The 12,002-nt window shown below is 40.1% G+C and overlaps 1 protein-coding gene across 1 annotated transcript in view; it reads left to right on the top strand.

Moving 5' to 3' along the window:
- Positions 1-12,002, top strand: part of LOC100556134 (neural-cadherin) — a 152,552-nt gene that overhangs the window by 76,031 nt on the left and 64,519 nt on the right. The window contains exons 9-13 of the mRNA XM_062961661.1: positions 2,138-2,306; positions 3,713-3,883; positions 5,992-6,164; positions 8,785-8,952; positions 11,229-11,478. Of these exons, the coding sequence (XP_062817731.1) occupies positions 2,138-2,306; positions 3,713-3,883; positions 5,992-6,164; positions 8,785-8,952; positions 11,229-11,478 (931 nt within the window). The remainder of the gene's footprint in view (positions 1-2,137; positions 2,307-3,712; positions 3,884-5,991; positions 6,165-8,784; positions 8,953-11,228; positions 11,479-12,002) is intronic.

Raw genomic sequence — 12,002 nt, 5'->3', positions numbered from 1 at the left:
CAAAAGTGAAATACTCAAGGCGCAAATGCAAACAGTGCCAACAAAGAAGAAAAATAAGACAAGTGCAAAGAAGCCAGAATGGATGTCCAAAGAACTTCTAACTGAGCTAAAGCTCAAAAGTGACATGCACAAGAAGTGGAAAAGGGGAGAAATCACCAAAGAAGAATTCAAACGTATAGCCAACTCCTGTAGGGAAAAGGTTCGCAAGGCTAAAGCGCAAAATGAGCTCAGGCTTGCCAGGGACATAAAAAACAACAAAAAAGGTTTTTTTGCTTATGTTGGTAGAAAAAGGAAGAAAAAGGAGGCGATAGGGCCACTGCAAGGAGTAGATGGGGTGATGGTGACAGGGGATAGGGAAAAGGCAGAACTGCTTAATGCCTTCTTTGCCTCGGTCTTCTCACAAAAAGAAAGCCATCTTCAACCTCAGCAACATGGAATGGACGAAGGATTGGGGGAAATCCAACCCCAAATAGGGAAACAAGTTGTCCAGGAACACCTGGCCACTCTAAACGAATTCAAGTCCCCAGGGCCAGATCAGCTACATCCAAGAGTATTGAAGGAACTAGCGGAAGTTATTTCAGAACCACTGGCAATCATCTTCGAGAGTTCTTGGAGAACAGGAGAAGTCCCAGCAGATTGGAGGAGGGCGAATGTTGTCCCTATCTTCAAGAAGGGAAAAAAGAACGACCCAAACAATTACCGTCCGGTCAGCCTCACATCAATACCAGGCAAGATTCTGGAAAAGATCATTAAGGAAGTGGTCTGCAAACACTTAGAAACAAATGCGGTCATTGCTAATAGTCAACACGGATTTACCAAAAACAAGTCATGCCAGACTAATCTGATCTCTTTTTTCGATAGAGTTACGAGTTGGGTCGATGCAGGGAATGCCGTGGATGTAGCATATCTAGATTTCAGTAAGGCCTTCGACAAAGTCCCCCACGACCTTCTGGCAAACAAACTAGTAAAATGTGGGCTAGACAAAACTACGGTTAGGTGGATCTGTAATTGGCTAAGCGAACGAACCCAAAGGGTGCTCACCAATGCGTCGTCTTCATCATGGAAAGAAGTGACAAGTGGAGTGCCGCAGGGCTCCGTCCTGGGCCCGGTTCTGTTCAACATCTTTATTAACGACTTAGACGAAGGGTTAGAAGGCACGATCATCAAGTTTGCAGATGACACCAAACTCGGAGGGATAGCTAACACTCCAGAAGACAGGAGCAGAATTCAAAACGATCTTGACAGACTAGAGAGATGGGCCGAAACTAACAAAATGAAGTTCAACAGGGACAAATGCAAGATACTTCACTTCGGCAGAAAAAATGGAAATCAAAGATACAGAATGGGGGACGCCTGGCTTGACAGCAGTGTGTGCGAAAAAGATCTTGGAGTCCTCGTGGACAACAAGTTAAACATGAGCCTACAATGTGATGCGGCAGCTAAAAAAGCCAATGGGATTTTGGCCTGCATCAATAGGGGAATAACGTCTAGATCCAGGGAAGTCATGCTCCCCCTCTATTCTGCCTTGGTCAGACCACACCTGGAATACTGTGTCCAGTTTTGGGCACCGCAGATGAAGGGAGATGCTGACAAGCTGGAAAGCGTCCAGAGGAGGGCGACTAAAATGATTAAGGGTCTGGAGAACAAGCCCTATGAGGAGAGGCTTAAAGAGCTGGGCATGTTTAGCCTGCAGAAGAGAAGGCTGAGAGGAGACATGATAGCCATGTACAAATATGTGAGGGGAAGTCATAGGGAGGAGGGAGCAAGCTTATTTTCTGCTGCCCTGCAGACTAGGACACGGAACAATGGCTTCAAACTACAGGAAAGGAGATTCCACCTGAACATCAGGAAGAACTTCCTCACTGTGAGGGCTGTTCGGCAGTGGAACTCTCTCCCCCGGACTGTGGTGGAGGCTCCTTCTTTGGAGGCTTTTAAGCAGAGGCTGGATGGCCATCTGTCGGGGGTGCTTTGAATGCGATTTCCTGCTTCTTAGCGGGGGGTTGGACTAGATGGCCCTTGAGGTCTCTTCCAACTCTACTATTCTATGATTCTATGATTCTATGATTCTATGATATGCTGTTTTTTAAAACATGTTTTGTGGTGCTGTTCCGTTATCAGTCTTGCTATTATTTGCTAGTGTCAGCATTATCGAGAACATGCGTCGGTGTTGGAGAATCAGCCAGTGGGAACATTTGTGTTGCGAGTCGAAGCCACAGATGCCGACGAAGGAACCAATGGGGAAGTCAAGTATGGCTTGATGCACAGAGACGGTGCTCTTCCCATGTTTAACATTGATCCTGACACAGGTAAAACCAGTGGCTGAGTTGTGGCTTTATGATTAGTTGTAGTGTAAATACAAGGGTCTGTGGCCCCTTCATGGTTATGAAATCAAATTTGAGTTAAATTAAAGATCAGTTTCAATGTTGTAAAACGGAAAATATTTGAGCTCTTCATCAGGCCGAATACTAAAGACCATTCTCACTACTTAGGACTCAATGGGAGCCATGGGTTCAAATAACAAGAAAGGAGATTCCACTTGAGTATTAGGAAGATCTTCCTAGAATCATAGAATAGTAGAGTTGGAAGAGACCTCATGGGCCATCCAGCCCAACCCCCTGCCAAGAAGCAGGAAATCGCATTCAAAGCACCCCCGACAGATGGCCATCCAGCCTCTGCTTAAAAGGCTGACCGTAAAAAGAGCTGTTCCTGACCGTAAAAAGAGCTGTTCAGCAGTGGAACTCTCTGCCTCTGAGTCCATTGGAGGTTCCTTCCTTTGAGGCTTTTAAATAGATGCTGGGTAGCCATCTGTCAGGGGTGCTTTTCTTGAATGGCAGGGGGTTGGACTAGATGGCCCTTGAGGTCTCTTCCAACTCCATGATTTTAACTTGCCTGTGATCATGAAATTCGCCTATGAGATCCGCCTTACTGTTTTTTTTCTTGTGACTTTTTAGATTGGTGGATTTTATATTTAGGACCTTTTTGGTAGTTGGTATTTCTCAGCAAGCGATATGGCCAAGTTCTGGTTGATCACTGTAACAGAGAGAGGCCTGCTGCTGAGCATCTCTTCTCACAGAGTGGAACTGAACCAAGCCCTTGCTTCTCTGGGGAACTGATGGCAATGTGATGAGTGAGATAGATTTGAGAGCAGGCAAGGGCAACCTTTGGCCCTCCAGGTGTTTTGGACTTCAACTCCCACAATTCCTTACTTTGAATCTTTTCCCTCCACAACAACAGAAAAACTTGCATAAGGAATCATGTTTTGTACAGTACAGTTCTTCGTAATGTAATGTAGTGTGTGTGTGTGTGTGTATGTGTGTGTGTGTGTACAGTGTTCCTCCACTACTTCGCGATTCACTTTTCACGGATTCGCTGTTTCGCGGTTTGTCAATAAACTCTAAAAGACTATTATAAATCATAAAAATTACAATTTACAGCCTAAGGAAGGGAGGAAGGAGAAGCCAAAGGGAGAAAAAAGGAGCCCAAGCGGCAACGGGAGGAGAAGGAGGTGATTTATCAACACACGATTGGTTGATAAAGACTTAAAATAGTGTATAACTACTAAAATAATGTATAAATATTAAAATGAATATAGTGTCCCTACTTTGTGGATTTTCACTTATTGCGGGTGGTCCTGGAACGTAACCCCCGAGATAAGTGAGGGAACACTGTATATGCTAAACTGAGTCATTTGTGTTTGTGATATCATTTCTAGGTGTCTTGACAACACTTCAGATATTTGACCGAGAAAAACAGAGAGAGCATCCAATCACGGTGACAGCGACAGACCAGGCAGCAGAGCCTCTCATTGGGATCTGCCAGATCACTGTGGTCATCTTGGACGTCAATGATAACAACCCCAGATTTGAAAATAGCCACTATGAATGTAATTACAACTCACTTGGTTATTTATTTATTTACAGTATTTATATTCCACCCTTCTCACCCCGAAGGGGACTCAGGGCGGATCACATTACACATATAAGGCAAACATTCAATGCCTTTAACATAGAACAAAGACAAGACAAACATAGGCTCTGAGCTGGCCTCGAACTCATGACCTCTTGGTCAGAGTAATTTGTTGCAACTGGCTGGCTGCTCACCAGCCTGCGCCACAGCCCGGGCTGTCTGACTATGAGCTTATCTAAAGGCTCAGATCTTTTTGGTGTGTCCTTTTTGTGGTTATTTTTTCCCCACACCATGCATTGAAATATTCTATTGTTATTGTTTGCATGTTGGAGGAGGAGAAGAAAAATCCATATAATAAAAGAATAGTTGACTTTCCCAATTTACCACCTCAAGCAGCAGATCACAAATAGAGCAAAAAAACGGACATCGTACCAGTTCTAGCAGTGGCCTTTAAAATTATCCAAATGATATGCGTACTGACTTCCAACAGACCTCTGAATATGCCGGCCACAGATGCAGGCAGAATGTCAGGAGAGAATGCTACTGAACATGGCCATGCACGCCGAAAAACTCACAGCAACCCAGTGATTTTGACCATGAAAGCCTTTGTGTTCTGAGTATACATTCCGATGATTGAGTCCTGGTGTATTTAGAGTATGCCTAGGTGTGGGTACAGTAAGTATGCGATCAGAAAACAGAGTAGTGTGATATTTGCTGGCTCCTAAGCCATCTGGTAAAGTTCATAATGCTCTGTGGCCACAGATGGAGAGAAGTGGCCACTGTGTCCAATTCTGGGCAAAGCAATTCAAGAGGGATATTGACTTTAAGCTGGAATGATCAAAAGTCTGGAGACCATGAATGATCCTTCTGAGGAACAGCTTAAAGAGCTGTTTAGCCTCAGAAGAGAAGGCTGAGAAGAGACATGAGAAGAGCCATGTTTAAAGATTTGAAAGGCTGTCATAAGGAAGAGGGATCAGGCTTGTTTTCTGCTGTTCTCTGACTAGGACTCAGTGGAGCCATGGGTAAAAATGACAGGAAAGGAGATTCCAGCTGAACATTAGGAAGAACTTCCTGGCCGTAAGATCCTAGGAGTGTGGTGGAAGCTCCTTTTTAGGAGGCTTTGGTTGTGCTTTTCCTGCATGGCATTGGATTGGATGGCCCATGTGGTCTCTTCCAGCTCTGTGATTCTATGGTGGAATGATTTTGTTTTAGATATCAAAATAACGTGGCTGGTGTTGTATTCAAAAGGAGAGACATGTTGGTTTGATTCAGTATACATCAGTATTTTGTAGTGTCTTTTATATCATTATAATTCATTAAACTATTATAATTGTATATTTATATTACATGCAATATTACTAATAATATTGCAATAAAGTTGTATAATATAATATATTGTATGTATATATACTTGTAAACCGCCCTGAGTCCCCTTCGGGGTGAGAAGGGCAGTATATAAATATCGCAAATAAATAAATAAATAAATAAATAATCTTTCATAGACTGGATCTACTTCATCATATGCATTTGGGTTATGATCCAAACCAGGAGAGTCAAATCGCAAGTGTCCAAGTGATTTTTTTTTTTGCTGAATTTCCTGATGGTAGGAGTAGACTGCTTCAATGGACTAACCTTCACTAGAAGTTTTTAAGGGTAGGCTTTTGATCACATTCTTTCAGCCTCAGAAGAAGTCAAAAGCAAACTCCATCTGAACAACTCTTGACAAGGAAATCCCATGATTTAGGGTTGCCATAAATGCGAAATGACTTGGAGGCACACAACATACACAGTAAAGACACATAGCAGCAGAATTTCAATATGTAATTGGCTAGATGACATGTAAGAAGCTTTCCAATCCTGCAGTTTGGTGAAATTCTGTGAAAAAAGGGAAGGTTTTTTTGAGTAGATTTATTCTTCTTCTCTCTACTATCCCTTAATCAAAAACTCAAAGCATTACATTTACACAAACCCAGAGTGAAGAAGAGGGTATGTAGAATCTATGGATTGTGACAGTTCTGAGACTATTTTGTGTGTTGTATTGTGCAATTGGGTTAATAACCGCTAGCATCAATTCTGCTTTCCTAGATTTCTTAAGAGAAGACACAGACGTGGGGACAAGCTTTCTTCGTGTTGCGGCCCATGATGACGACTATGGCTCTAATGCGTCCATTACGTATTCTATAGCCAAGGGAAAACCAAAATATTTTGAGATCAATCCTACCACAGGCTGGGTTTATGCCACTCAACCTCTGTTGCAGGTATGTTACAGATTGGTTTATCCTATAGCCAGATGTCAACTGATGGAATGTGTAGCTGGGAGATACAGTGAGATGCCATGTTGCAGAAGCATATACCTTCACAGACCCTTTTCTCTTCTTGTATGCATTAGTGTCACTTTGACTGTTACACACCACCCAAGGGCCTGCTCTTTTTAAATGAATTTTTTCCATAAGCATGAAGTCATTCACAGCTGTCATGTCATGCAGATTTCTGCTTTGACTGAGAAGGAAAGAACCAAGGAACAGGGTCGCAAGTCACATCCAAGAGAGAGCTGATGGATTATTTTTTTATTTTATTTTTTACTTCTGTGTTATTATTATTATGTTTATTAATAACTCACTTTTCCTCTCCACAGGGAGACTCAAATCAACTTACATTTTCAAATATACAAATATTAAAACAGAATTAAATATAATTAGTATTTAAAAATCAGTTAAATCCATAAAAGCATATTCAAAACTAAAAACCACAACCATATTAGAACCATATTAAGTTCTATGAAGTTCAACAGTTGCTAAAAAATTTTATGAACAGAATACATTGTGAGAAATGTATTGCAATATTAAGGAAATAGACTTATAAATGACCATGCATTTCTCAAAAACCAGTAATAACAGACTAATTGTATCTCTTTTTTGAGAGAGAGTTAGAGCTTGATAGATGAAGGGAATGCAGTGGATGTAGCATATCTTGATGTCAGCAAGGCCTTTGACAAGGTGACCCATCATGTTTTCTAGAGATGCGCAAAAATCTTTCCTTTGTTTCCTGCGTGCTATCGTTTTATTTCAACCATTCATCTACACAAAATGAATGATGACATTTTCATAGGAAACGAGAGGTGGCACAAAAATGAAAGCCACACAGTCATCGTGCTTGCTTTTGTTTTCCTTTCATTTCGGCCCTGTAACAATAAGCAGGTACTGATGGAGGGCTGCTTTCCCATTATAGCTGATGTGTACCAATGGGTGTTAATAATAATATATAAATAACAATAGTTATTCTGGAACCCTAAGCTGAGTCTAGGAGAGGAGTGCCTTCCCATTACATCGGATGTGAGCCAATGGGTCTTGATAATAATAACTATATATATATATACAGTAGAGTCTCACTTATCCAACATTTGCTTATCCAACATTCTGGATTATCCAACGCATTTTTGTAGTCAATGTTTTCAATACATTGTGATATTTTCGTGCTAAATTCATAAATACAGTAATTACTATGTAGCATTACTGCCTATTGAACTACTTTTTTGCCAAATTTGTTGTATAACATGATGTTTTGGTGCTTAATTTGTAAAATCATAACCTAATTTGATTTTTAATAGGCTTCTCCTTAATCTCTCCTTATTATCTAACATATTTGCTTATCCAACATTCTGCCAGCCCGTTTATGTTGGATAAGTGAGACTCTACTGTATATAATAGCTACTGGGATTCTAAGCTGAGTCAGGGAGAGGAGTGCTTCCCCATTACATCGGATGTATATCAATGGGTCTTAATAATAATATTTATATTAATATTAAGAACAACAGTTATTCTGGCACCCTAAGCTAAGTTTGGGACAGGAGTGGCTCCCCATGACAGCTGATGTGTGCCAATGGGTGTTAATATTGATAACAATAGTACTCTGGGGAAGACCTAAACGATTTAAAAGTTGGTCGACATGCCCTCAGTGTGTGGCAATTTTCATCCCTGTAGCCCAAAAACTGAGCGGGGGGTGATGGGTGAGTCTTGGAAACCCTCCCATAGCAGCCAATAGTCCAAAAATTTTCATTTTTTTCATAAGCCAGATGAAAATTCTGTTCATATAGGCACCCCATTTTCGTTAATGGGAACAAATATGAAAATGAGACAAAACGAATGAAACTACACAAAGTGAACTGCAATTCCATATAAAAGCACAACCCTAATGTTCTCACAAAGCTAGTAAAATATGGGCTAGACAATTCTACTGTCAATTGGTTTGCTGACCGAACCCTAAGGGTGCTGACCAATGGTTTGTCTTCATCTTGGAGAGAAGTGACCATTGGGAAGCCATCGAGGTCCGTCCTGGGCCTTTCAGGGCTATTCAACATCTTTATCAATGACTTGGATGATGGAATAGAAGGCATGCTTATCAAATTTGCAGAGGACACCAAATTAGGAGGAATAAGATAGTACCCCAAGGACAGGATCATAATCCAAAATGACCTTAATGATTAAAGAGCTGGACCCAAACTAACAAAATTAATGTCAATGCCACAAGTAGGTGGTATTAATCCTTCCCTCCTTGCACTGATGTTTGTGATTTCAATTGAGTATGGTTCATGAACCCAACTTTGTTTTTTAAGAATCAAAGTGTGAAGGAGTATTTCTGAAATTGAAAAGATAGCCATCAAGCTCAATAAGAGCTTTGCAAGACTTGTTGAACAAGTCAGATTGGCTTTTATTTTTTTAATGAAGTATAGTTGAAGCATTTGCTGCACTCTTTATTTGGAACTATCATTTCTGAGCAATAAAAATAAAGAAAAGCATAGTAGATTTGATATTAAGTACATTTGAAATCAGTATTAAAAATGATTGTTGGAGTAACCCTTCCCTTCCCTTTCTTTACCAGAAATCATTCATAACTCAAGAGATTATCGCAATGGATGGAGGGAACAGGAGCAGCAAGGCAGAGCTCAGAGTGACTGTCACCAGTGCAAAAAACCAGCCTCCTCGGTGGGAACGGGACACTTATCAAGTCATTATTCCAGAAAGCACAACAAGAGATACATCCATTCTGGTAAGTTGGGATTGGGGATAGGACTGTGAAGCACAGGCTTTAAAAAAGGAAATGAGAATTGGATATTACTCTCAAATTGGTATATGGATATTGCAGCTTAGGATAAACTGTGGTTGTCCTGTTTAAATTTTTCAAATATGAGAAAGCAAAATGATGTAATACGTCAGACCTATGCACTCCTACTGGTGTCTGCAAGTTTCACTTTTACCTTCTACAGAAATATGAAACTTGGTGGCTTTTAATTCGCATTTCAACTATTTGTGGAGAACTAATACTTATGGTAACCTTAGTATTTTCATTACTATTTATTTGTTATCCCTTCCCCTTGCCCCCAGTGATGTAAATGTTCTTACACATACAAGTTATAAACATCTGACTTGCATATGACTCCTAGTTAAGAATGGGGGTGAGACCACAGGAAGTGAGAGAAATCTACCCCTCGGAAGGGAAATCCACTCCCAAAAGAGTTATTTTCATGGGGGAAAGGGGTCTCCACTGAATCTTTATCCTCAATCCTTATTACCACAAAAAGCCATTTTTTTCAAAATCCAGTGATCACAAGAACAAAAAGTGAGGTGAAATCTCCCGAACAGGGGCACAGACAGCAAAACAACACCACGGGGTGTTAACTCTTTCCTATGAGATCCAAACTTACCGTATATACTCAAGTATAAGCCGACCCGAATATAAGCCGAGGCACCTAATTTTGTCACAAAAAACTGGGATAACTTATTGACTCGATTATAAGCTGAGGGTGGGAAATGCAGCAGTTACGGGTAAATTTCAAAATAAAAATAGATACCAATAAAATTTCATTAATCAAGGCGTCAGTAGGTTAAATGTTTTTGAATATTTACTGTATTTCAAAGAAAAGCAATAAACTAGCTTTATAAGTGAAAAGTAGGGGCAACAAAAACAATATGGTATCAACAATAACATAATAATAATAATAATAATAATAATAATAATAATAATAATAATAATAATAATAATAAATGAAAACTTCATTTGGATCCCACCCTATCTCCCCATGGTGACTCAGGCCAGCTGCCAATATAGTAACAGGCAAACATTCAATGCTTATATAAACAATGCAGAGCTAGATATAGATCTATAATTAAGATGCTAATTTCACATATGCATTTCCCCCTGAAACGTTTGCAAATTCCTTTGTGTGTGTGTGCATTTCCCCTACAATATTTGCAAGCTCTCTCTCTCTCTCTCTCTATCTATAAATATATATATATTCATATCTATCTAGACATTTCTATATATATTTGTGTGTTCATTTCCCCCCTGTAATATTTCCAAGCCCTATATATAGGTAGGTAAGAATATATTCATATCTATCCAGACATCTCTCTTTATATAGATATTTGCAGAGACTTGCAAACATATGAGGGGAAATTCATATATAAAATTAATGTATATAGATAGATACACATATAAAGGTACATAGAGATTGCAAAAGTTTGCAAGGGGTTAATGCCTATGTATCTGTAGGAGAGTTTAACAAATATTTCAAGGGGAAATGCTTTCATAAGATTAATGAATATATTTTTTTCTTCTTCCTGACTTGCAAGGGTGTCTCTCTTTTCAAAGCATTCCCTTGATTAAGAGCAAGGGAGGCTTTGAAAAAGTAAACACACTGATAAGGGAGGAGGAGAAGAGAGAAATAGATCACATATTGCAAGCAATAGCCTGCAGGCTCCATTGCCAGCCTTGACCTTGACCCGATTATAAGCCAGGGGAGGCTTTTTCAGCTCATAAATAAGGGCTGAAAAACTCGGCTTATCTTCGAGTATATACGATACCTATTGATCTACACTTTAAAATGTGCCTGTTCCAAGCTACATACAAATCCAGCTTGAGAACAAACTTACAGAACCAATTTTGTTTGTAACTTGTGGACTGCCTGTATTGCCCCAGTTGTTTGTCTTCCATTTTTCTCCTGAATATGTAACAAGCATAATTATCCTCTCTTTAGATGGAGTTCCTCTAATAAAGCCTATATCCAAGCAAAGGAAACTTGAGGTTGAAATAAACTTGCTTTCTGTGGTTGTACAAAAAATAGGTTGTCCAAGTCCATTCCCAAGCCAATGGGAGATCTTGCCCTATTTCTGCTCTTAGATATGAAGCCATTGTTTCTTATTCTATTTGTCACTTGGTGTAGATGAGGACTTGTCTCTCTTCCTTGTGTATCAATGTCTCTTTGCTCCTCTATGTGCTTCTACGTCTGTACGTATGTGAATCTCTGAATGTTTGGAATTGCACAGACCATTAAAGCGACATCCCCCCTTGGAGACCCACGGATCACGTATAATCTCGAAGAAGGGCTCGTTCCAGAGACCAACATGCCAATACGATTCTACTTGACGCCAAACAGAGACGACGGTTCTGCATCTCTCCTCATAGCTGAACCTTTGGATTATGAAACCACAAAGCATTTCTTGTTAAGGATTCGAGCCCAGAATGTTGCTGCAGTGCCACTCGCTTCATTTGCCACTGTCTATATTAATGTGACAGGTGCGTAATGTTCATTTAATGTTCAGGCAAAATGTGCACCAGCCAGTAGAGCATTAGTTTCACCTGCTTCATCCTTGTATCTAGTTGAACTGTTCAAGGATGCCCGTTTGGAAGCGCCAAATAACATACTGTTGGCATCTAAAGAGGCCGCATTTGTAAATTATGGAGATTGATTTCCAACTTTGATTTGAGACAAACATAGTTTGCATAGAACTTACTTTGCCCAATGATATATCAAGAAAAAAGGAAGTCTGGTGTGTGAGATGCATAACATGTTCCAGTCTGTTGGCTATAATATTCAGTATAACAAGATACCTTTCCACATTTCTGGTCTTCAGATGCCTTGGACTGGAACTCCCATCAGCTGCAGCTAGCATGGCATGTTGTCAGGGATGATGGGAACTGTAGAGCAACAAGGGGAAGAAATCAGAATAGAATTGATTGTGTCAAGGCATTCATAATTATATGTTTTGATGTTGTAGACTGTCCATCAAGCCCCTGGATATGAATATATCTTATCTAGG

Source organism: Anolis carolinensis, unplaced genomic scaffold (assembly GCF_035594765.1).
Source record: "Anolis carolinensis isolate JA03-04 unplaced genomic scaffold, rAnoCar3.1.pri scaffold_9, whole genome shotgun sequence".
NCBI classification, from domain to species: domain Eukaryota; kingdom Metazoa; phylum Chordata; class Lepidosauria; order Squamata; family Dactyloidae; genus Anolis; species Anolis carolinensis.
The sequence above is the reverse complement of the archived record's forward strand: the minus strand, read 5'-3'. Positions and strand labels throughout refer to the sequence as shown.